Source organism: Homarus americanus, unplaced genomic scaffold (assembly GCF_018991925.1).
Source record: "Homarus americanus isolate GMGI-L3 unplaced genomic scaffold, GMGI_Hamer_2.0 scaffold48220, whole genome shotgun sequence".
Lineage (NCBI taxonomy): Eukaryota > Metazoa > Arthropoda > Malacostraca > Decapoda > Nephropidae > Homarus > Homarus americanus.
The window spans coordinates 978,577-1,004,366 of record NW_024755060.1 but is presented as its reverse complement, the minus strand read 5'-3'; the positions used below and the strand labels follow the sequence as shown (position 1 = coordinate 1,004,366).

General features: G+C 41.2%; 3 protein-coding genes and 1 long non-coding RNA gene across 11 annotated transcripts in view; all 4 read left to right on the top strand.

The window, feature by feature from the left end:
* LOC121856359 (calpain-A-like) overlaps positions 1 to 4,451 on the top strand; it is a gene marked incomplete at its 5' end in the record, with an annotated part of 32,545 nt that extends 28,094 nt beyond the window's left edge. For 3 of the 6 annotated variants that reach the window (XM_042351871.1, XM_042351870.1, XM_042351869.1), the window contains 2 exon segments: positions 787 to 906; positions 2,150 to 4,451. In XM_042351871.1, the coding sequence (XP_042207805.1) occupies positions 787 to 896 (110 nt within the window). 6 annotated transcript variants of the gene reach the window in all.
* Positions 4,452 to 7,999: 3,548 nt separating this feature from the next.
* LOC121856379 lies at positions 8,000 to 15,111 on the top strand. 3 transcript variants are annotated; one of them, XM_042351913.1, is made up of 11 exons: positions 8,002 to 8,136; positions 8,549 to 8,682; positions 10,161 to 10,278; positions 10,468 to 10,644; positions 10,961 to 11,117; positions 11,522 to 11,607; positions 12,177 to 12,362; positions 12,994 to 13,165; positions 13,352 to 13,410; positions 13,926 to 14,086; positions 14,692 to 15,111. In XM_042351913.1, the coding sequence occupies exons 2-11, from the start codon at positions 8,569 to 8,571 to the stop codon at positions 14,836 to 14,838; spliced, it is 1,377 nt and encodes a 458-aa protein (XP_042207847.1). In that variant the 5' UTR covers positions 8,002 to 8,136; positions 8,549 to 8,568; the 3' UTR covers positions 14,839 to 15,111. The 3 variants fall into 3 exon arrangements, with proteins under 3 accessions (XP_042207848.1, XP_042207847.1, XP_042207846.1); XM_042351912.1 differs by having other exon boundaries at positions 8,401 to 8,682; XM_042351914.1 differs by lacking the exons at positions 10,961 to 11,117; positions 11,522 to 11,607 and having other exon boundaries at positions 8,000 to 8,136; positions 8,401 to 8,682.
* Positions 15,112 to 15,949: 838 nt separating this feature from the next.
* On the top strand, positions 15,950 to 17,231 carry LOC121856344. The gene is made up of 2 exons (XR_006086953.1): positions 15,950 to 16,025; positions 17,138 to 17,231. It is a non-coding gene; the product is annotated as an uncharacterized LOC121856344 (long non-coding RNA).
* Positions 17,232 to 17,403: 172 nt separating this feature from the next.
* LOC121856343 lies at positions 17,404 to 25,544 on the top strand. The gene is made up of 10 exons (XM_042351836.1): positions 17,404 to 17,697; positions 18,141 to 18,258; positions 18,616 to 18,774; positions 19,370 to 19,541; positions 19,664 to 19,749; positions 19,949 to 20,134; positions 20,775 to 20,943; positions 21,569 to 21,630; positions 24,246 to 24,394; positions 25,067 to 25,544. The coding sequence occupies exons 1-10, from the start codon at positions 17,548 to 17,550 to the stop codon at positions 25,211 to 25,213; spliced, it is 1,398 nt and encodes a 465-aa protein (XP_042207770.1). The 5' UTR covers positions 17,404 to 17,547; the 3' UTR covers positions 25,214 to 25,544.
* Positions 25,545 to 25,790: the final 246 nt, after the last annotated feature.

Sequence of the window (25,790 nt, the reverse complement as noted above, 5' to 3'; positions counted from 1 at the left end):
CACCCTGACCACCTAGTGTGTAACACCTCACCCTGACCTAGTGTGTAACATAACACTTCACCCTGACTACCTAGTGTGTAACATAACACCTCACCTTGACCACCCAGTGTAACATAACACCTCACCCTGACCACCCAGTGTGTAACATAACACTTCACCCTGACCTACTGCATAACATAACACCTCACCCTGACCACCTGGTGTGTAAAATAACACTTCACCCTGACCACCTAGTGTAACATAACACCACACCCTGACCACCTAGTGTATAACATAACACCACACCCTGACCACCTAGTGAATAACAAAACACCTCACCCTGACCACCTAGTGTATAACATAACACCACACCCTGACCACCTAGTGTATAACAAAACACCTCACCCTGACCACCTAGTGAATAACAAAACACCTCACCCTGACCACCTAACACTTGACCACCTAGTGTATAACATGACCACCTACCACCTAGTGTATAACATAACACCACACCCTGACCACCTAGTGAATAACAAAACACCTCACCCTGACCACCTAGTGTATAACATAACACCACACCCTGACCACCTAGTGTATAACATAACACCACACCCTTACCACCTAGTGTATAACATAACACTTCACCCTGACCTAGTGTGTAACATAACACCTCACCCTGACCACCTAGTGTATAACATAACACCTCACCCTGACCACCTAGTGTATAACTTAACACCTCACCCTGACCACCTAGTGTATAACATAACACTTCACCCTGACCCAGTATGTACTTACCACCACCCACAGGCTGTGAAGATGACCCAGAGAAACTACAGGAACTCTATGAACAACTAATGAATGAACATGAGATGAACCAGGAGGGGCAGGAGGAAGAACAAGAACAAGATGAGGAATAAGGAATAAAAAGTACAAGAAATATTTACCACCACTAAAAGCCTAAATGGATCATGTAAAAATATATTAAATTAACATGCAATGAAGTCATGATTAAGAGGCAGCCTTTAATATAAATACAATTCTAACGTGACTTAATTTATCGAGTCCTGGTTAAATTATTCTACCATTTTAAATTTACATACCGGATGCCTCTTAATGCCTGGGCTTAGCATTGTTTGTGTTTATTCTGGTGGTGGTGTCTGCCGCTTCTCTCTGCATCACAGTTGCCGTACACACAAGCACCTGACTAATGTCCTCTTTACAGTTTATACATTTACAGGTTATGGCTATTTAGCAGCTGTTGGTCGAATGGCGGGTTTATTCCACAGCTTCTTTTTGGACTTATTTAATATTTAGTTAATAGTTCTGCAAGAATGTGTTATGATCCACTAACCTGTGTGTGTTTTAACTTTCTCACTCACTCACTTTCTCTCTAACACTGCATCCTTATACTTGAAATTGTCTTCCCATTTCATGCTTATTAACACACTACTGTACTACTTACCAAACCCCTGATGGTGTACTGAACACTGTGTTACTGAGCTGCACTATGTAGGCATTGTGGTAACACCAATAACACAAAGGCATGAAAGTAGAAATACTGTATATTTTGATGCTAATTATTATACTAATACTGTATATTATTATCTGTAGACGTCATTATAGATTATTATTATTATTCACGGTCAACCTAAGGGGCCACCAAGACTGAAAATATAACATATTAACTTGTAATGAAAATTTTGGATACTTTTGTATTTTCCTAAACTTTTTGCATGAATAAACAAAATTAAATCACACCATAAGGATATCAGACAAGAGACACCAGTTGCTAATGAAGCATGGTTGATATGTCACTAAGCCTGTCAGTACAGTACTGTACCATGAATTAGTTATGGTATTTTGTCACCTGTAGTGCTTATTAGACTTACCATAATTGTAATGAGAAATATGTAATGGAGTGACTATTATAATTAACTTCACTGATTTGATTCTTAACATCAATTTTTATTTTTATTTTTTCGTTGTACAAAATTTTTTTTGAAGTTTTCATAGTTGGCAGTTTTCAGTTAAAAAGTGTTCAGTGTCTAAATGTACATCACTCACATAACACATCAATAAATATCTACCTAAGCTAAAATATTTTACTGCACTGTAACCAGTCGAGATGAAATTAAACCCCACAAGCTAACAGTTGACTTCCTTGTTACAGAGATATTCCAGGAGAGGGACCCAGACAAGACCTTAAGTGCCACCTTTACACTAGAGGAATGGGTTGAGAACACGATGTATTCTTAAGTACCGGCAATCTCACGTCACAACAACGACAGTACGGGCGTCCCTCGGTTCACGAAACAACCATTTATGGATGGTTTTCTGGCATGGAGCCTTTACGTGAATCAAGAGATGCCCGCGTCAGTCCAACGCCTCAACATTTGGACGTTGGCAACAGCTTGCACTGTAATGGTGGGCCTGAGACTCCCACATGAGTTACGAGCTGCACACAATGATACCACAACTGTTTGCTAAGCAAATATGTTAATTATAAATGTAATTTGTATTATTTATTGTAAAGTTAAGCAGTACAGTATTCTCCATGTATAAGATATCACAGGGAAAATATAAAATGAAATTCATCCTGGCATTAGATGAAGTTGTTATACTGTATGTAACATGCTGTCAGGATAGCTTTAGCACTCCCTGACTTGGAAAAAAAATTGTGAATGGGTAAAGTGATGACCTCTGTTAGAATGCGTAAATATCTATTAAATTCATCATCCTAAGTCTCCCAACGTTCCAGATGTTTTATTTGTCTTATATTAACTTCAGAATGACAGAAAAAATCATATGAAACAATATCAAATTTTATTTTATATATTCTAATGGTACAGTTATAGCCTCAGTGTGCGTGTAAGTTAGGTGGCCTTATGGTAATGTTAATCACTAATCCAAGAAACGGGTTAATGTACAGTAAAGTACTTCCTCATGCTCCTCTCAACACCTGTACTGAACCAGGATTCAGCAGAACTCTACCGTCACACTCGCAAGGAGGAGAACTATATAGTGACACTTGTACAGTATCAAGGTCTCTCTTGCCATTAACATAAGACTGAGACAACAAGGAGACTGTCCTGTGTCTCAGCTTGATGACTGAAGTAGTTTTCAGGCTTAATGCAAATCTTTCTATACAGTACATAAATTTGTCAGTATTTTAGAAGACTTAAGCTAAGTAACCACTTAGATAATTGAGGTATTGGTGCATGTGGCATGTCATTTTTAATAAGTGGTTTCTACCTATTATGATGTTGCTTTAGTAGTCTTGAATGCTTTGCACTTGATCAGTCTAGCACACAGAAATGTACATAGAATCAATACTGACTTAAAGGTGGTTCAGAACACGCTCATAGTCCATCCATTACTTAAATATCCATCGCCAGTTTCATGGTCTTGGTTTACCTCCCCAAATTACCTTGGTCTTGAGTATATTGGTCTCGAGTACATTGGTCTTGAGTACATTGGTCTTGGGTACATATGAAACATCACAATACGTACTGTGTTTACTTTATATATGATGGAGTGTCACGAGTATAAGAATTTCTCATGGTGCTATAAAGTTTTGTTAAAATTTCCTGATGGTAATCGTTTAGATGTTGTCAACACTTGTTCTACTTAAAACACAAAAGAGTACCAACTTTGTCCCCTTTGTCAAGTTATAAATTTCATCAGGTACCGAAGGCTTAAAAAGAAAGTGTCAGTAATCGTGTGTTACGGTACGTTGTTTTTCCTATAGATCACAACATCTGAAACTGACTATATATTTTTTTATTCAATATGTACTCTATCAAATAAGTTTTAGCTATACAGTACATGATTGTGCCTCTGTATTTCTGAGATATTCATAGTATAGTACAGTATATACAGTATAGTGGAACAAACATTTTTTTAGTACTGTAGTAGATGACAAAAGAATGCTGTATTGATATTTTGCCATTTGTGTTCATAATCTCAATAGAATGATTGTGTGGATGGTGTGTAGCAGACAGCTGTACAGTACGTACTGTATACACACATGCAAAACAAAACACTCTGATAGCATATTATTTCCTTCCTTGAGCAGGTATGTTACAGGATGTATTTCTAGTGGGTAAATACGATATTGTTTTCTATTTCATCTGTATGCTTTGTGACTATCTCATTCAACTCAGCAGTTAAAACCGTTGACCAGAGGTTGAACAAAGCTCTTCCCATATTCTGTTCTGTGTACTTCTCCTTGATAAGTTTTATTTTACAGGTTGATTGTGGACTTAATGTGTTTTTCTGTGGAATTCTTAGATAATATAAATACTCTGATATTCCTGTTGGTGCTTTCTTATCTCTTTGTACTATACATAGCCTTTACACCACAGAACCTGTTTTACCTTAAGATTATATAATTTATTGGTCTTAACAAAGTCAAAATAAATATGATTTCTATAACTGTGAGTAAACAAAATACAGAATTAAAAAAAACTAAACATATCTATTCTTAACCTTTACCTACACATATAATACAGTTTAGGAACAACCTAAAACATAACTTAACACTCGTATCACTCATTATATATGGGGAATTTATACTGGGCCCACGAGAAATATATTAAAACAGTCGTGGGTTAATGTATATCCAGAAGTGTGACCAGCCATATTGCTGGTGGTGTGGGTTGTGTCCTCCAGGGGTTAAAATTCAATGAAGGATGAAATTTAGGGTTCATGTGAGCTAAGAATGGTCATTAACCCTGCAATTGTGTGTAAATGAGGCAGAAAGTCGGATCAGCAACCTGGGATTTGGTCACAATTTTTGTGGTGCCATATGGCAGCAGGGTCTACCATTAGACAACTCATTATGCTTCCAATATCTTCCCAGGTGGCAGTACCTCCCTGTTTGGTAGCTGCCTACAATTAAGAACCAGAAGGTAGACTCTGAGGTCAAAGAATCTCTGCTCAAGGTGTCTTCAGTAGTGCCAAAGATGGATAATTTTGCTCCTACACATTAACCATAAATCTAATAGTTATTTACCTTGTTATACCTACAGTAGATAATAAAAATAGTATCATATCTCTAAGTACATGAAGAACATTTGCAATCGTTACTCTGAGTAGAACAAAATATATAACAAGGTAGATATAACATGGAATAACTGCATCGTTAATCAAAGCAGGTGGTCAGGGAGTTTAGAATCACCGTGTACAGTAATAACTCTCTCAAGATGGTTACAATCAGGTTTCTCAGTAAGCTTAAGTGAGATGAATATGATACAATACAGGCAAACCAAATACGTAACTGCCTTGTTGGGAAGGAACAGAGGTAAGTTCACAAAGACCAGAGGAAGACAGTTTGTAAGATGGACTTCAAATGCATTACAGAAGAGAGAATTCCCTAGTTTGAATGTGGAAGGAAGGAAGGAAGGAGGTATGCTGACCTGTACAGCTTACTTTTGTGAGGCCTACAACTCCCAAGAACAGCGAATATAATAATAATAATAATAATAATAATAATAATAATAATAATAATAATAATAATAATAATAATAATAATAATAATAATAGCAATAATAAGAGAGAAATACGAGAAAGAAATATATGAGAATTATCAATGTCTTACTGTCCTTAACACACACCCACACACTTTTTTTCCTACCCTGATCAAAACACACACATAAACCCTCTCTCCTACCCTTATCAAGACATTATCACAAAGGACTATGCCTTCCTCAACACTAATTAAAAAGTCCAGTATACATTTATCAGTAAGGCTGCAAGACTATGACATGCTATGGGACTTCATGATAAAAATTTACTGTGAAATTCTTGTCCCATTAAGCTGGTTGTTATCACATTGAGATTTGTGTACCTTTACTATTACTGTACTGTGTTTGTTTCTTCTATGTGTTGTGTATCTGCCTGTACCTGTGCTTGTTCTTATACCTGTATGTTTATCTGTCATCATACTGTACTTGTAACATCATCTGCATTTAGTAATGTGTACAATTTTACCTGTGTGTCTACCTGTACTTAAACCCTGAAGATTAGCCCCAACTTAGTTCACCTCAAGATTAGCCACCACAGCTCATGTGTCAATTGTGCACATGTCATGTATATCTGTGTGTACACTTGGTAAAAAACTACCGTTACAATTCCTGTGCGAAAGAAACTAACATGACAAACGATGTATTTCAAAAAGGCCCTTGAGGCATTCCTCGCATTGGTAGCCTAACACGTGTATGGGTTCGGCCACACGTGCTCGAAAAAAGTGATAGGCACTCTGAAACGAGTCAGAGTTAGTGCTGCCACACTAACACAATTTGAAACTTGATCGTAACTCTATGCCTCATTTCTCCATGTGGAATATACATTGTGAGCGGTGTTGTAGCAGCCTAATATAACATACAGTTTAACTTATCTAGATATACTGACATTCTCCAATCATATTGTCACAAAGTAATTCAATATTGTCAATGAAATAGCTTATTTCAGCCTACCAATTTAAATATGAAATATCTCACATTCCGGACTACCAACCCTCACGAGACAACGGGAATGTTCAGTTGGAAAAGCATTGGACCCCACCTGTATGGTAGTTTTTTTACAGTGTACATTGGCATCATGTCTATATATATCACAAAATTCCATGTGTATCCACTAAATATGTTTATTTATCTTCAGGTATTTTTGTTTGTCATGCATTGCATCTACAGTACAGTATGTACGTCAGGTATACTAACATACGTACACAAACACACACGTGTATATCTATAAGGATGCGTCACTTGCATGTATGTACAGTACAGTATATGAATGCATGTACAGTATACATGTCACGAAAATGTGTATCCCATATGGGAGGAACATGTGTGTATCAAACGAACATATATATGTGTGTGTGTGTGTGTGTGTGTGTGTGTGTGTGTGTGTGTGTGTGTGTGTGTGTGTGTGTGTGTGTGTGTGTGTGTGTGTGTGTGTGTGTGTGTGTGTGTGTGTGTGTGTGTGTGTGTGTGTGTGTGTGTGTGTGTGTGTGTGTGTGTGTGTGTGTGTGTGTGTGTGTGTGTGTGTGTGTGTGTGTGTGTGTGTGTGTGTGTGTGTGTGTGTGTGTGTGTGTGTGTGTGTGTGTGTGTGTGTGTGTGTGTGTGTGTGTGTGTGTGTGTGTGTGTGTGTGTGTGTGTGTGTGTGTGTGTGTGTGTGTGTGTGTGTGTGTGTGTGTGTGTGTGTGTGTGTGTGTGTGTGTGTGTGTGTGTGTGTGTGTGTGTGTGTGTGTGTGTGTGTGTGTGTGTGTGTGTGTGTGTGTGTGTGTGTGTGTGTGTGTGTGTGTGTGTGTGTGTGTGTGTGTGTGTGTGTGTGTGTGTGTGTGTGTGTGTGTGTGTGTGTGTGTGTGTGTGTGTGTGTGTGTGTGTGTGTGTGTGTGTGTGTGTGTGTGTGTGTGTGTGTGTGTGTGTGTGTGTGTGTGTGTGTGTGTGTGTGTGTGTGTGTGTGTGTGTGTGTGTGTGTGTGTGTGTGTGTGTGTGTGTGTGTGTGTGTGTGTGTGTGTGTGTGTGTGTGTGTGTGTGTGTGTGTGTGTGTGTGTGTGTGTGTGTGTGTGTGTGTGTGTGTGTGTGTGTGTGTGTGTGTGTGTGTGTGTGTGTGTGTGTGTGTGTGTGTGTGTGTGTGTGTGTGTGTGTGTGTGTGTGTGTGTGTGTGTGTGTGTGTGTCAAGTACAGTATACATGCATAAGGCAGAGAGACAAGACCCACACAAAACACTATCACAAGTCGCCAGATAAGATGATAACACACCCAGAACTGATAACACTGGATAACACCTTTCACCATAACAAACTTTCACCATAACAACAACACCTTAACACCAAGACCTTACCTCACACACACAACTCACTTAACCTGTCACCATGCTCCAGCTCCCCCGCCCGCCCATCAATTAATAAAGTTTCTTCCAGTATTATAAATTATCCCCAATATGTGAATACATGTCTTATCACATGACAATCGAGTGTTATCATTGATTATTAGCATCGATTGGTCACACAGGAGATATGACATATATTCTCAGTGTCGTGCGTATATTAATTACAGGCTCATCACATCTTTTCTCTCAGTGCACTCAAGAAACGACCGTCGGGGGACTAAGGATTAACCTGTATTTATTACCTGAAAATCCCAACACAGAAACGTGAGTTGAGTCGGTAACTTAACCTAACGCTAACCAAAAAATAACTGTTACCTAAGCTAATGCCAACCTAACACAAACCAAAAGTAGCCCTAACCTAAGTTGATGCAAAATTAACCTAACTTAACCATAACCCCCCAGGTAACATCGGGGGAGTTTAACTGAAATAATTTGGGGGAAGGTTAATCCTCAGGTGACACATCTTTCAACTTTCCTCACCAGAACAACATTCACTTTCATTCATTCACTCCCCCAATGTCTCTACAGGCTCTCAACAGACACTCTAAAGCCTCTCAACAAACACCTCTACAGCCTCTCCTTACCTCTACAGCCAGTCAACAAATACCTCCACAGCCTCTAATTACCTCTACGGCTAGTTAACCAAAACCTCTACAGGCTCTCAACATCTCTACAGGCTGCTCATCACCTCTAGACATGAAATGGGTCTGGTTGGTAACATTGGTCGTGGTGACGGAGGCGACGACAGATGACCAGTCCACCCCTGGCATTGATCAACTCAACGAGATTCTTAACAATACCACGACAACAGTGAGTATCCTCTTATAAATATGCTTGATGGTAAATATATGATACTTTGTTGTGAAAAAAATTGATTAAAAAAAATACAGTACTCATATAAATTTGCATCTTGGATAGAAATAGTATTATAATAATTGTACAGGTATTATATGTCACAGTCACCTTGGGGAGTTGGAGACAGTCACCTTGGGGTACAACAGAGGGAGACAGTCACCTTGGGGTACAACAGAGGGAGACAGTCACCTTGGGGTACAACAGAGGGAGACAGTCACCTTGGGGTACAACAGAGGGAGACAGTCACCTTGGGATACAACAGAGGGAGACAGTCACCTGGGGTATGAACAGAGGAGACAGTCACCTTGGGGTACAACAGAGGGAGACAGTCACTGGGGATAACAGAGGAGACAGTCACCTTGGGGGTACAACAGAGGAGATACAGTCACCTAGGGGTACAACAGAGGGAGACAGTCACCCAGGGGTACAATGAGGAAGACAGTCACCTAGGGGTACAACAGAGGGAGACAGTCACCTGGGGGTACAACAGAGGGAGACAGTCACCTAGGGGTGCTGCCAACAGAGGGAGACAGTCACCTTGGGAGTACAACAGAGAGGAGACAGTCACCTAGGGGTACAACAAAGGAGACAGTCACCTTGGGGCAAGGCCACAACAGAGGGAGACAGTCACCTAGGGGCACAACAGAGGAGACAGTCACCTGGGAGTACAACAGAGGGAGACAGTCACCTTGGGGTACAACAGAGGGAGACAAATACCAGGGGGTACAACAGAGGGAGACAGTCACCTTGAGTACAACAGAGGGAGATAGTCACCAGGGGCAACAAAGGAGACAGTCACCTTGAGTACAACAGAGGAGACAGTCACCAGGGGTACAACAGAGGAGACAGCCACCTTGAGTGGCCAACAGAGGGAGACAGTCACCTTGGGGGTACAACAGAGGGAGACAGTCACCTTGGGGTACAACAGAGGAGACAGTCACCTTGGGGGTACAAACAGAGGGAGACAGTCACCTTGGGATACAACAGAGGAGACAGTCACCAGGGGTACAACAGAGGAGACAGTCACCTGGATACAACAGAGGGAGACAGTCACCTTGGGATACAACAGACAGTCACCTTGGAGTACAACAGAGGGAGACAGTCACCTTGGGGTACAACAGAGGGAGACAGTCACCTTGGGATACAACAGAGGGAGACAGTCACCTAGGGGTACAACAGAGGGAGACAGTCACCTTGGGATACAACAGAGGGAGACAGTCACCTTGGGGTACAACAGAGGGAGACAGTCACCTTGGGGTACAACAGAGGGAGACAGTCACCTTGGGGTACAACAGAGGGAGACAGTCACCTTGGAGTACAACAGAGGGAGACAGTCACCTTGGGGTACAACAGAGGGAGACAGTCACCTTGGGATACAACACTTTACCACTATATAATAAAGTTACCATCATGAGCTGGTCATCTCTCGTTAGCTGTGCCAGTACATCAAGTGCCAGGAGCCCGTGAAGGCCGCTGACTGCCCGATAGGAACCTTCTACCAGCAACGGGTGGCACAGTTTGGGTGTTGTGGCGCTTGTGTCAGGTTTAAGCGTGAGTTAAACAAGTGTAGATTTATTGTGTATTATTGTGCTATGTCACCTTGGGAATATGTGTCACTAATAATACCTCTAAGTTGCTTTTTAATAATACTGTAATAATAATAATGTAATACTAATAATAATAATAATAAACCAATAAAACAGTACGACACTTTTCATCAACTTTATTTCTTCCATGTAGAAAAAAATGACACTGAATGTACTGGCAGTATTGACCCAAAATTCGGCGGTGGGTACAGCTCCATGACCCCTGACCTGCTTGACCCCGAGGCCTCCAGTGACCCGGTCAATAACACCCTTGTCTCCTCCTGGTGTGACTTCTTCTTGAATTGCACTGAGGAGGGGGTATGCCAGCCAGGTAAGTGCCAGGACAGTGCCACCCTTACCTATTACTTACTATGGTTTATGAGCTACAGTGCCAGGAGTTCTTGTGATGGTGTAAGAATGTAATCAAGGTCATCAGTGCCAGATTGACCCCTCCTGCCCCACAGTGCCTCTAACCTGACCTACTGGTTGGTTTTGATGGCTATCCTTGGTATAATGGTCTTACTGTTTACCACTGCCTGTCTACATGCACTGTCTTGGTATATTGTTTGTGTACTTGCACTGTCTATATCAATGCTACATCAATTTGTAGGAAAAATTTATTGAATATCTATCTATCTATCTATCAGACAATTCAGACCATGGTTGTCGCTACGTTCAAGACCAGTATGACTCAGACCTGGACGAGTTCCCCTTTTACAAAGTTGACTTCCGCTGGCGACCTTCCTGTACTCCTGAAGGACTATACACAGAGAAGCAGTGCAAGGGACCCTACAGCAATAAGAGGTCAGGTCACAAGGGGGTGGGGCTGGGTCAGGTCATGGGGCATTTGGTGTGTGTGTGTGTGTGTGTGTGTGTGTGTGTGTGTGTGTGTGTGTCCCCACCACCATCAAATTCCCTCATTATCATCCCTTCACCAGCCTCTCCCTCCCATCACCACCTTCCCTCACACCCACTCCCTCACACCACCACCTTCCCTCACACCATCACCACCTTCCCTCACCACCACCACTCTCCCCTCCCACCAGCACTCTCCCTCACCATCACCACCTTCCCACACTCCCACCACCACTCTCCCTCACACCACCACTCTCCCTCACCATCACCACCTTCCCTCACACCACCACTCTCCCTCACCATCACCACTCTCCCTCACACCACCACTCTCCCTCACCACCTCTCTCCAACAGGTGTGTGTGTGTGGACGCCTACGGAACCAGTATATATGGTAAAGCCTTTTCCTGGCAGAGGGACTTGTATGACAACATGAACTGCAGTACGTATCTTAAGCTCTTGAGTACGACGACTTAACACCTCGAGTACGATGACTTAACCCTTGAGTACCATGAATTACCACTTTGAGTATGATGACAACCCCCTTGAGTATGATGACAACCCTTGAGTATGATGACATAACCCTTGAGTATGATGACTTAACCCCTTGAGTATGATGACTTAACCCTTGAGTACGATGACTTAACCCTTGAGTATGATGACATAACCCTTGAGTATGATGACTTAACCCCTTGAGTATGATGACTTAATCCCTTCAGTACGATGGATAGGAGTGTTGGTCTATCCCTTAGTGTATCTACCAATGCAGAAGGTGGATAGGGAAAAGAATAAGTTTATCTTCAATCTAATTCTTTATCTGTTAAGACGTTGGATGGCTGCCATGTGGATGTATGTATGTATGTATGTATGATATGTATGTAATAATAATAATAAAAATAATAATAATAATAATAATAATAATAATACAGTAATAAAATAATAATAATAATAATCAGTATTTATAACATAGAGACAAGAGTAATGACATGGGGGTACTCGTGGGTGGTAAAGTGTGTTCCAGGAGAGTGTGGGAGTTACAGCAGGAAGGAGTGACGTCGGTAACTCTACACTGTCAAGAGAACGGTAACTACGAGCCCTTGCAGTGTGAGGACGACTGGTGTTACTGTATGGACCCCGACACTGCCCTACCTTATGGCTCTTCCTTCCCTGATGCTATGAAGGAACATCTGCCTTGTTGTGAGTACTGCTGTGTACTTTCTCCCTGGTGTGTACTTAATAATGTGTACATATTTCCTGATAACCTAACCTAACCTAAGCTAAATTATTCTATCCTATCCTCATCTATTCAATTCTACCATAACCTACCATTACCTATTCTATTCTAACCTAACCTAACCATTAGCCACCCATCACCTTATTTCACCTGATGATTAAATTCCCAAATGCCACCTGTGTGAAGGTAATTTTAGGCTAGGATGGTCAATCATAGTGAAATAAGCTGCGGGTAATCTTCACATTAGGTTAGAATTGGTTACGTTGGGTTGAGGTGAAATAAGCTCTGGGACCAATCTTAAGTTAGATTAGACTAAACTTAATTTGGTTAAGGTGAAATAAGCTCTGGGACTAATCTTTAGGTTAGGTTAGATTAAGCTTAGTTCATATAAGGTGAAATAAGCTTTGGGACTAATCTTCAGGTTAGGTTGAGGTGGAATAAGCTTTGGGTATTCATCAGGTTAAGTTGGACTAAATTAAGGTCAAATAAACTGAAAGAGGAGGGGAGGAAGGGGAGCTTATCCTCAGGTATTCCAAATGGCTAAACAAACTGCAACATATTAGTTACCTCAAAGCATATATTTACCTCCCCCAGACAACAAGACGGTCACGGGGGAACAGTATCTGAGGCGGTGTGAGAGTCAGTACCACGCAGAGCACCTCCTGGCCACACACATACAGAGAAAAGGCGTCTACCCACCCTCCACTCTCCTTAACTGTGATGATGACGGGTCCTTTGGCGGGTTACAGCATGACTTGGATGGCCTGTGAGTTGTGTCTGTGTACATGCATGTATACCTGTATGTGCGTGATAATCCAGACATTATAGCCGCCCACTCCCCCCCCAGCAATGTATTTTCCTACATGTATCAAGTCATTCAAGATCAGCATTCATAGAGCTGACTGATACACTTTACAACTAACCCATCTTCACCCACTGTATCTATCTACAGGGCTCGCTGCTACGATCAATACGACGAGATGATTGCCCAACCTGCCGTACGAGACTGTAGTGAGTAGCTGTATTATGTATCGCCTTTGTGTATTAACACATTCCCTGTATTTTATGTATAGTGTTCACGTGTTCTCTGTGTATCTTGATGACTTTTTCGTGGCGTCTTTTGTATTTAATCAGTTTATGTATCTTATATAACGAGTGTATGTGTACTTTATGTATCTTTTGTACCGAGTGTATGTGTACTTTGTTTATGTATCTTATATAACGCGTGTATGTGTACTTTGTTTATGTATCTTATATAACGCGTGTATGTATCTTGGTTATGTAACAAGTGAGGTCGTTAATGATTGTTTTGTAACATACGAAATGAGTTGACGAGTTTATGTAATACCTCTCTGTATTCTGGGTTCAGGTAAAAAACACACACACACACACACACACACACACACACACACACACACACACACACACACACACACACACACACACACACACACACACACACACATTATAAATGAAAAACACAACACAGACAGACAGACACTCACCCACCTCCCCTTTACCCCCAGACTGTGCGAGGGACAAGATCCTGTTCACCGAGGCACACTTATTTACAACACTGAAATGCGCCACCCCAGACCAGGCAGTCGCTGGGCAGTACTACGAGATCCAGGTCTTTGGCGGCACTGCCTATTGTGTTGACCCTGATGGTGTGAGAGCTGGACCAATGGTGAGTCAGTGGGTGTGGGGGGATGGGTGGGGGGATGCATGGGTGTGGGGGAGTCATGGGTGTGGGGAGTCATGGGTGTGGGGAGTCATGGGTGTGGGGATGCATGGGTGGGTCATGGGTGTGGTGTCCATGGGTGTGGGGAGTCATGGGTGTGGGGGTCATGGGTGTGGGGGAGCTGCATGGGAAAACACAACCACAACTCTACAACCACAAATGCCACAAGATTCTCACATCAAATTTTCTTCATTATTTAAACAAATATACGAATATTTGGAAACTTCTCATGACCTTAAATAACAATGAATAGTTTATTATTATATAAATTCTACCCTTGGTTTGTTTAATTATTATCCTGACAGTGATACAGCCAAAAACAGATCCACCAATCACAATCACCTTTACATACAGCCTTCCTTTACCAAGTATTAACAGGTAAAATTGCGAGGGTGGGGTCGGTGTGTCTTTGGCTGACTGTACATGTATATTGAGCCTAGGTACAGGTGTAGTAATGACTGTAATTATCTGTATTCAGGTATATTACAGGTGCACATGACTCTTAAATAACTATATCTCAGTCCTGTAATACAAGACTCATGTACCCACAGGTTTACAGCCAATACAGAGACAAGTTGAACTGTACCGCAGGGATGAGCTGCCAGAATGGGAACCGCAGCGACTGTAACAAGACCTGTCATGAGTGTAGTGATGATATGTACGTTGGTTACACCCCAACTTTGCCTCAGAGTGCCTGAACGACCTTACTAACGAGAGGAGGCACTTGAAGGATGGCACTGTAGCTAATCCTCCAACACGTCACACACACACGAACCTAACCAAACCAAACCTTACCTTACCTTACCTTACCTTACCTTACCTTACTATCCTCACTACTGTACTATACAATATTATCTACTATATATATTGTTTTATATTAGGTATTTCTCGTGTAATTTTGTAGTACAGTAAACAACTAAAGTATGATTATTAAAAGTTATGTATGTTTGTATATAAAACATTAAAATTAATATTATTTTTTTATTTGCCCTTACCACCAATTGACACAAATATGACACAGATATACGAGGTCTGTCCGGAAAGTATCCAGCCATTTACTATTTAAAAAAATATTGCTTACCTAGGACAATGGCGCCTTATCAAAACAGTCTGCCAAGTCCTCTTTCGGGATCTTCATCAGCTGCCTCGTCGCATTTTCCTTAATCTCGTCCTGGCCAAACAATAACGAAAGAGTACTACATCGAAGTTTTTCGCCGACTGAGGGAAGCGGTAAGAAGAAAACGACCGCAGCTGTGGGCAAGTGGTGACTGGCAGTTTCATCATGACAACGCGCCTGCCCATTCTTCACGTCTCATGCAGGGTTTTTTGGCAAAACACCGCATCACCCAGGTCTTTCAGCACCCCTACAGCCCAGATTTGGCTCCCTGCGACTTCAGGCTTTTCTCAAAGCTAAAATCGCCGTTGAAAGGGAGGAAATTTCAGACCGTGGACGAGATTAAGGAGAATGCGACGAGGCAGCTGATGAAGATCCCGAAAGAGGACTTTGCAGACTGTTTTGATAAGTGGAAGGGATGCTGGGAGAAGTGTGTGAGGTCCCAAGGGGAGTACTTTGAAGGGGACTAAGGCGCCATTGTCCTAGGTAAGTAATATTTTTTTAATAGTAAATGGCTGGATACTTTACAGACAGACAGACAGACACACACACACACACACACGACTGACAGACAAGATAAGGTTGACATAGTTGACACAGTAACACCCAAGGCAGCGAGCGAGGGTTTATCAGCAGACACCAGATAACACAGGAAGGATTAACACACAGGAATCCAGCACCCACCAACACCCCTTGAGGAGCTCAGTACAGGTGAAAACCCCGAGGAGTGTACTGCACGTGATCCCTTTAACGCAGTGCCAGTGTAACAAGGTCAGGGCAGGGTAGCTCAGGTCAAGGTAGGTCAGAGTAGGTTAAGGCAGGTAAGGGTAGGTCAGTTCAGGTCAGGGTAAGTCAGTTCAGGAAGAAGACAAAAGTTATCCTCATGGCATCATTTTCCATGCAATACTCACTCCATTATTGAGACACTAATTAATGTGGGAAAAAAAGAGGAAAACTGACCCATATTATAATTTTCACCAGACAAACAGACACAGAGAAACAAGATCTTCGGCCCCTAAGCCAACAACAGTCGCAAATATGGACTATGAGGCAACAGTCACCAAATGCCACATAGATCTGCAGCTTAACTAACTCAGCTAGGGTAGATACAGCACCTTTGTATTAGGAGAGTTGGGTAAGAAAATGGTGAAGGTGTGCCTATAAAGGGAGGTTGGAGGCCATATACAGTATATGAAAAAAGTAGCACAGTAGTAGTTTGTTGTAGTACTATGTTGCAGTAATGAAACACGACGGTGGTAGTAATAGTAGTAGTAATGAAATAGTGGTGATGCTAGTAGTAATAGTAGTTGTAGTGGTGAAACAGTGGTGGAAGTAGTGGTAGTGGTGGTGGAAGTAGTGGTGGTGATAAAACACGATGACAAGTACAGTAATTCCTCTGACTCGCTAAAAATCCGATTACAAAAAATCAACTACATAAACTTGATAATGTCTATATACATAAAACTCCCCTAGATCTGGTTCCCTTGTTGCCATACATAAACACAAGTGGTATGAACAACAATAAAGAAGGCCTCTGATTGGCAGATTCGCTAACTTAAGATACACCATAGCTATCAATTCTTGGAGCAATGTTGTTGTTTTTCTAAGTCAATATAGTTTTTATCAAGATTCTTAGTTACTTAACGATAACGTCACGCGAGTTATCCACAAGATAACTTATCATTAACACCTTTGATAATGCACTGATAACACAAATACCTTTAGCACTGTTTTTACCTCATTACATCAGATTTAAGTTACCTATTATGTGGGTAGAACTTAAAGTAATGTGGATACAACTTAAGGTAATGTGGGTACAACTTAAGGTAATGTACAACTTAAGGTAATGTGGGTACAATTTAAGGTTGAGTGTGGGGGTACAGGAGGGAAACTTTCGCATTAAGGAACAGATGTTGGAAGAACGCGGGAGACAGGACGGGAAATAAAACCTCCGAACAACAAACGCAGGAAATAGAACCTCAAAGCAGAAAAGCGCAGGAAACGGTAAAAGTGCGGGAAAACAAACCTCAAGAACAGGAAAAGCGGAAAAATCCAAAATACTGAGGAGAGGGGAAGAAGTAGGTGGCAAAAGACGGCAAAAATAAATAAGAGAAATAAAGGCATAGAGAGAAAAATATTAAAAGACCAAATCATAAAAGGAAAAATATTATAAGAAATAAAAGCATAGAAAGAAAAATAAAAGAAGAAACAACACAAAAAGATACATTATTTGAGACAGAAAATAGTGAAGTGAAAAGCGCAAATAAAAACGACCATAGTAAAGAAATGCACAATGGCTAAACAGCAATCCAGTGTGGTAATGGCGCTGATAGTGATGCAAGTGGTTGGACTTCTGGGGATGGCGGACGTCAGAACGGTTTCAGCACCAGTGGACTTTGGTATTGCCAAACTCAACGAATTAATCCGTAGAGACGATCAGTCGGTAAGTAAACACGAATATCAAGAGACTCTGTAAACACAAACACCAAGTGACTCCATAAACACAAACATTAAGGAACTCTATAAACACAAACATCAAGAGACTCCGTAAACACAAACATCAAGAGACTCCGTAAACACAAACACCAAGGGACTCCATAAACACAAACATCAAGAGACTCCGTAAACACAAACATTAAGGAACTCTGCAAACACAAACACCAAGGGACTCCATAAACACCAACATCAAGAGACTCCGTAAACACAAACACCAAGGGACTCTGTAAACACAAACACCAAGGGACTCCATAAACACCAACATCAAGGGCCTCTACAAACACAAACCGTATATCTTTTTGTATAGCTAAATTCTTGTTTATAAATTTGCATAGAATCCATATATATCGATGTTATATTTAAATACATATAGACGTGTATGACCAACAGCTGTGCCTCTACATCAGCTGCCAGGAGCCACTGCATGCTGATGACTGTCCTGAAGATACAATTTATATGGAAGGTGTCGCCCAATTTGGCTGTTGTGGAGCCTGTGTCCAGTTCAGACGTAAGTGTGTGTGAGGGGGCAGGTAGTGTCTGAGAGAAGGTCGACTAAAATGAACGGTTAAAATGGTTAGGTTAGGTAAGAAGTGTTAGCTTTAGTTAAATAGATAGGGTACAATAGGTAAGGAAATGATAGGTTAAATCAGGACTTAGTTTAACTAGGTTAGGTTAGGTATAAACTATATGGGTTTAAGTTTTAACACATCATCCACTCAGCACTAGACAGCACAGGTATATATCTGAATTATGTACTGGGGTCATTTAACTATAGGCCCGGCCCTCACAGCTCTATGTTCCTCCACGCTAACACAAGCTTTGTAAATCACCCAATACCTGTCCTGCCCCCCCTACAACCACACAGAGATAGGTGAAAAGTGTACAGGCAGCATCGACCCAGAGTACGGCGGAGGATATACCAACGACGTGGGTGGCAGTATAACGAAGCCCTCAGACAGAAATGTGGTGGCTTCCTCCTGGTGTAACTACCACCTCTACTGCAAGTCCAACATGTGTCAGCTGGGTAAGATCTCTCTCTCTCTCTCTCTCTCTCTCTCTCTCTCTCTCTCTCTCTCTCTCTCACAATTCTATTAAAATGGTGCTTAATAAAATTTTACATGCATGTTTTATGAAGCTATCCACAAATTATCTTCACGGAGAGGTTCGGTGAATTTCAAAATGAAAACAGCGACTCCTGTTGTCTAGGTAGGGTTATCAAAATCCTTCGTCCGTGGCGTCATATACTGTACAGTAGTCCAACACAGAAACTCCCGGCTGTCTAGGTATTAACTTTAAAAGATTCAGACACACATTTTGGAAATTCTGCTCAAAGCTAATCAACCTCACTAGCCTTTTAAACCCTTGTTCATTTTCTCTACAGCTGCTTTTAAAATTGGGAACTTAATCCATATCACCTCTCGTCTCACCTCACCTTCATCTACATACTCCATCCCATCTAACCTCACCTAACTTATCCATCCATCTTTTCATTATCTCAACTACTGCAAACTTCCATCCCATCTACATCAAAACAAACACCTCACAAACTCACAAACAGGAATTCATATTTTGCTCATCATCTTGGCTTATCAGGAGTTAACAAACTAACCCCTCAACAGATTGGGAAAAATCATCCTGCCTCAACACCCAGATGTTGTACGACGAGGCGGTGGCAGGCATCAACGGGGAGACATATGTACATTTCCGAGACGACTACCGCTGGCGACCTCAGTGTACTGTTGAAGGTGATTTTGCGCCCAAGCAGTGTAAGGGACCCATTGGAGAGCAAAGGTGAGGCATTGTGGAAGTTACCCATAGAACAAGTGAATGTTATAATCCCTACTAACACGGTCAAAATTTTTTACCTGTCGTGCAAAGTACTATGTGTGTGTGTCTCTCCCCGCCCCTAACAGGTGTGTGTGTGTGGACCCTGATGGTAACTCACTGTATGGGGCGGCCTTCCCCTTGCAGATGGATCTTTTCAAGTCAATGAACTGTAGTGAGTATATTGGACCAGACCCAGACGCCTAAGTGTAATCATGCAAATTCATTAAGGTTTTCGTCGAATATCTCTCTCTATGTCTGTCTGTCTCTCAAATTCAGACATATCTACATACTGAAAAAATATTACTAATAATCAGTACTTATAACATTGAGACAAGTGTAATGACATGGGGGCACTCGTGGGGGGATAAAAGTGTGTTCCAGGAGAGTGTGGGAGTTACAGCAGCAAGGAGTGACGTCGGTAACTCTACACTGTCAGGAAAACGGTAACTACGAGCCCTTGCAGTGTGAGGACGAATGGTGTTACTGTATGGACCCCGACACTGCCCAACCTTATGGCTCTCGGCTACCTGAAAAAGCTACTCGCCTTTTGCCTTGTTGTAAGTGTTTCCTCTCTTCTGTTATGGTAAAAGTAACATAGTTCTGTACATGTATATATTTCACCATAAGAAATACATCTGACCATCAAGTAAAAAATAAATAACCATAAAATAATATACCTCACCATAAAGTAATATAATAAGTAATATAATATCTCAACATCTTTATTCTGTTTACTCGACCTTTAAAACTGTGAGTCCTACGGTCAGTTTTTAATAAGGCAGCTGATTGGCTGGTGGACGGACACGTGAATATTTACTACAGTTTGTTACTATTTATTCTATTGTATTTAAATTGTGATATTTTAAGGGATTATAACTTTTCTACGATGATCTCTGATAATTTTCGCACTTAGGGAAATAAAAATTAGCTCGTGAAACACTCTGGTAGGATAAATACCATAAAGAGAACAAAATTTAAAAAAATCAGTAACATCCTCACCCTTTTTGGCCACCACACTGTCCGACGTCACACAGCAAAGAGGCGTTTACGTCGCTGAACTTGTTCATCATTTTCATGTTCTCTTAGAAGATATTTATGTTACCAGAGCATTTCACATACTCACACCAAACCTAACCACCAAATCTAACCTAACCCTCACACCTAACCTATCCTTCACACCTAACCTAACCTCCACAGACAACAAGACAGAAATGGGCGAGAAGTACCTGAGACGCTGTGAGAGCCAATACGAGGCCTACGCTGAACTGGTAGACCTCATGGCCTTCAAGGGTGTACAAGGCCCGAGTACCCTCCTCAAGTGTGACCCTGATGGCTCCTACAATAGCAAACAGTGTGATACCCAAATGTAAGTGCAAGTGACGTTCAGTAATACTGTAGGTGATCTTGAGTGACAATGACTCGGTGCCACTGATCTTGACTTGAGTACCACTTACCCTAACCTGATCCTCAGTCCCTAAACAAACAACAGTCACAGACATGGACTACAAGACGTCGTTCACAGGGTGCTGCATGGACGTGTGGCTTAATTAATTCACCTAGGATAGATATTTTTGTTAGGATAGTTACGTGATAAAATGTGTGGAGAAGGTTTGCCTGTAAGGAGAGGTTAGAGGCCAAAAAAGAAAAGGAGAGAACTCTCTCAAAGCCGGAAAAAAATTCCCCATTCCCGGATTTTTTCGGAGTTTCAAGAATGACGCATTATTTCATTTCTCAAAGCCAGAAAAAATCCCCCATCCCCAGAATTTTCAAGAATTTTCTAAGTACATACTGGGAAAATTTTCTGGTTATTGGAGAGTTCCGGTTAAGAGGGATTTTGGCTAACAAAAGTACAGTATTACTGAATAGTTTGTTGTAGTAGTAGAGATCTAATAAGTAATAATAATGAATAAGTAATAATAATGACACAAATGACTGAATAATAATGAACAAGATGTAAAAACAACACAAGTAACAGTGTGATAATGTTTCAGGTGTCGGTGCTATGATAAGTACATGGACCAAGCTCTCTCCTACCCCTCAGGAGACGGCTGTAGTGAGTACTGTGCTACACAACCTCCTGTACTGTATTGCCATAAATTCTTACAACCTCCAGGATTCTCACAACTTCTTACAACCTTTTAACTTCTTATAGTGAAGCAGCTAACCATCTGGTGATAAAAGTACCAACCTTGGCAAATATTAACTACAAATTAGGGTAGTTCTTTTGAGATAGGAGGCACATAGAATTCCCTCACATGTGGGGATGGGCAGTTGAGGATAAAAATTTTGTTAAAATCACCTTTAATGACTTTGTATTATCATCAGTCACACAAGATAACACAAACATTCCAACAAAGTATTGTACAAGAGAATCCCTGGAAAATTATGGAAACTACTGTAGAATCTTTAAAAAGGCAACAAACGAACACAAAACTATAATACTGTCACATATTTTGGTACTATGAGTGTCTGTGATACTGAGTCGTACAGCCTACACTCAGAATGAGTTAAACTTGAAGAAGCCGCAAGTCCAGAAAACCGTGAGGGCAAACTCTTTCGGAGTGAGGGTTGCAAGCTCTTGGAACAATCTACCAGTGTGTGTTGTGGCGGCACCGAGTGTGAGCTCTTTCGAGAAAAGACTTGACCAACATTGGAGCGGGTTCAGGTACATTCAGGAGCCGGTGCCTGCCCAGTATTTGCCAACAGTGTGTGACAGAGACGTGACCGATCGCTCAGGCGGCTAGAGAGCCGATCTTTTGGTAAAAAAGATAAATGAAAAGGAAAAGTAGAGACGTGACCGATCGCCCAAGCGGCTAACAAGCCGATCAGTGGCGAAGAGGATAAAAGTAAAAGTATAAACACGAGGATGAGCTGACTTTTGATAATTGATTCATGCGATAGTAATGGGAGAATGTTCATGTTAGCACACACGCAAGGACCACTACATCTGTGTCTACAGTAACTTCTGGTGCTGGCTTTGGGATGCATGTGTAGCATGGGCTGTTCCCTATCTGTGACTATGACTTCCTCATCCCGTGCATTGACGACTAATCTTGACAGGAAAATCTGCCATTTTCTAAGTAAGGATATAGAGCCAGTCACAAGCCTGGGGATTCCTTTCCTATGTTTAGCCCTAGCAGTACCCTTAAGGGTGTCAGACATACTGTACCTGTCCCGTACAAGGTTAAAGCATTCCACATTCTGAAATTGTGCCTTGGTGTTGGGAATGAACACTTGCTGAGCATACTCATCAAATGTTTTTGCAGTTGGTGGTTTCAACATCTGCATTGCAACAACTCCATCAATGACTATGCAGCTCACATCAGGTGCATAGGGGTGTGCCCCAGTTAGGCCTTCAAAATAGTCTATCAGATAACTCTTAGTACCCAGGTACAGTGCTCCAGACTGTGACAAAGATGGTGGCCATGCTTGATTATCGTAGCAGAAAAATTCATCAAGCCATTCATCCTGCATCTGATATGCAATGTACATAAATAATTAGAGCTCCAGGACTACTTTCAATGATGCTGCGTGCCTGCTGCCGACACCTTAGAAGTGGACGTAACAATCAATGGCAGCTTGTTCCGCGAGATTCTATCATCGATAGATTACTTGTTTCAATAAAACATTCCTTCGTGAAGACCTCAACTGTTTTTGGCATATACACTACCAGTAATATGTGCCTCCTGCACCGTTTTCACAGCAGATTGGTCAGCGATTCATCCCCTTAGTGACCAGCACCAGCAGGTCTGTATTGTACGCTCCTCTAGAAAAGGATTGCCAAGTTCCTCAATGGTCACTGTAGGATACGGTACATCCTTTGTAAATGCATTCTGGTCATAAAGACGTTGGTGTTCTTGTGTACTGTACTGTGGCTGGTATTCCTCGAACCCAGTAACCAACCAAGCAATCTCTGGACCAGAGATCCTCCACCGATGTGGGCACTTGGATACCAGTGATACCTACAGCACCTTCATCTGCCTTGATACGTAGTTGGATTCTATGAAACAAGGATTTCATCCATACACTTAGCATAAAATTAGGTAATATTAATGACCGAGAGACGACTCATTCACTGACAGTTAAGTGAAATATTATATAGCAAAGGTTTAAAGGTGCGTAATTGCCAGTATGATGTTGACAACTTTAACCCTTTAAAAATAATATTGTAACCAGAAACATAATTTCAAATGCCTCCCAAACTTATCCACCAAAGTTGGTGCTTTTATCACAAAATGCACAATTAATATGGAATTTTAGCTCAGAATCTTCACTATTACAACCTCTTGCACTGTTTTCTCACAACCTCCACAACTCTATGTTAAACTCCTTTCATAACTCAGAAGGTTAATTTTCAACATGTTAATTTCTTATGTGTACTAACAACTTTCTTTGTGTACTAACAACCTTATCCATACTAAGAATATCTGTGTTTATTAACCAAACCATTCATTTACTACCCACACTTCTTAGTAACTACCTGAACCACATCTCAACGAGAAAAAAAAATGTAAACCAATTCTAAGCCCCACATAACTACAGTAAACCAATTCTAAGCCCCACATAACTACAGTAAACCAATTCTAAGCCCCACATAACTACAGTATAAGCCAGCATGTTATCTACTCTCTACTAACACAGACATATCGGTGTGTGTGTGTGTTACAGGGTGTGCTCGGGACAGGCAGTTGTACTTAGAGAACAAAATACAACTGGAGATCAAGTGTAAAGTCAACACAGGCACTTATGAGCCAATCCAACCCAGAGGGAAATATGCCTTCTGTGTTGATAGTGATGGTGTACGAGCCGGCCCAATGGTGAGTGTTGGTGTGGGGTGATGGTGTAGGTGGTATGGATGATGGTGCAGGTGGTGTGGTGTGATGGTACAGGTGTGTGGGTGATGGTGAAAGTGGTGTAGGTGGTGTGGATATTAATATAGGTGGAGTGGGTATTAACAAAGGTGGTGTGGATACTAACATAATTGTTGTGGATACTAACGTGATTGGTGTGGATACTAATATAGTTGGTGTGGATGCTAACATAGTTGGTGTAGATACTAACATAAATGGTGTGGATACTAACATAGATGGTGTGGATACTAACATAAATGGTGTGGATACTAACATAGATGGTGTGGATACTAACATAGATGGCGTGGATACTAACATACAAAGATGGTTTGGGTGATGGTAGAAATCAACAAGCAGAGATAGGATGAAGTGACTGGGTGATTTGCCAAAATTTAACGACTAAATAACCACGAGATTGGACGACGAGGCTGAGAGTTTGTCCTGTCCTATGTTGAATGAGGAGACACAAGCATTTGAGACCAAGACAGAGGCAATGAAAGAATACAAAACGAACGTAAATAATTAAGAGAAAAATAGTGCGTAAGTCAGGTGTGCCCAGGTGTTTATATTTCGTGTGTGTGTGTGTGTGTTGTGTGTGTGCGTGTGTGTGTGATACTAACAAGACACTTCCCCCGGCAGGTATACATGGAGTACATAGAGAACCTCAGCTGCAACACTGCCTTGTCATGTCAGGCCGCCGGTGGACGCGCGTGTAATATGACCTGTTCCAAGTGTCCCGACGAGGCCTACTACAAGTATGACGGTAACCAGGTAGTCCTAGTGTGACGGCAAGGGTGTAGTCATAGTGTGACAGTGACCAGGTAGTCCTAGTGTGACAGTGACCAGGTAGTCCTAGTATGACGGTGACCAGGTAGTCATAGTGTGAGACCAGGTAGTCCTAGTGTGAAGGCGACACTCTATCCCAAGTATGAGCGACAAGAAACATCAAATAAGATAGTGGGTCTACCCCAAAATGAAGCATGACAGTGATAAGTAAGTACTCCATTTCTGACTGGCCTATATAGTTCCATGACAATACAGAGTTATATTACATAGGTGATAATATACCATACTTATTACAAAAGGTGAAGGTACACATTATATATATATATATATATATATATATATATATATATATATATATATATATATATATATATATATATATATATATATATATATATATAGATGAAGATATAAAAGAGATAGACAAAAAATATGTTCAGTAAATAACAATTAAGTCATTTCTATACTTGAAGAATATTATGTTCCTGTATTTAGTGTCAGTAGTACTGTATTAAAACACTTATGTGAGAGAGCCTTAATAAAACAGTCTGACTGGTTTATCTTTGTATACCTTCAA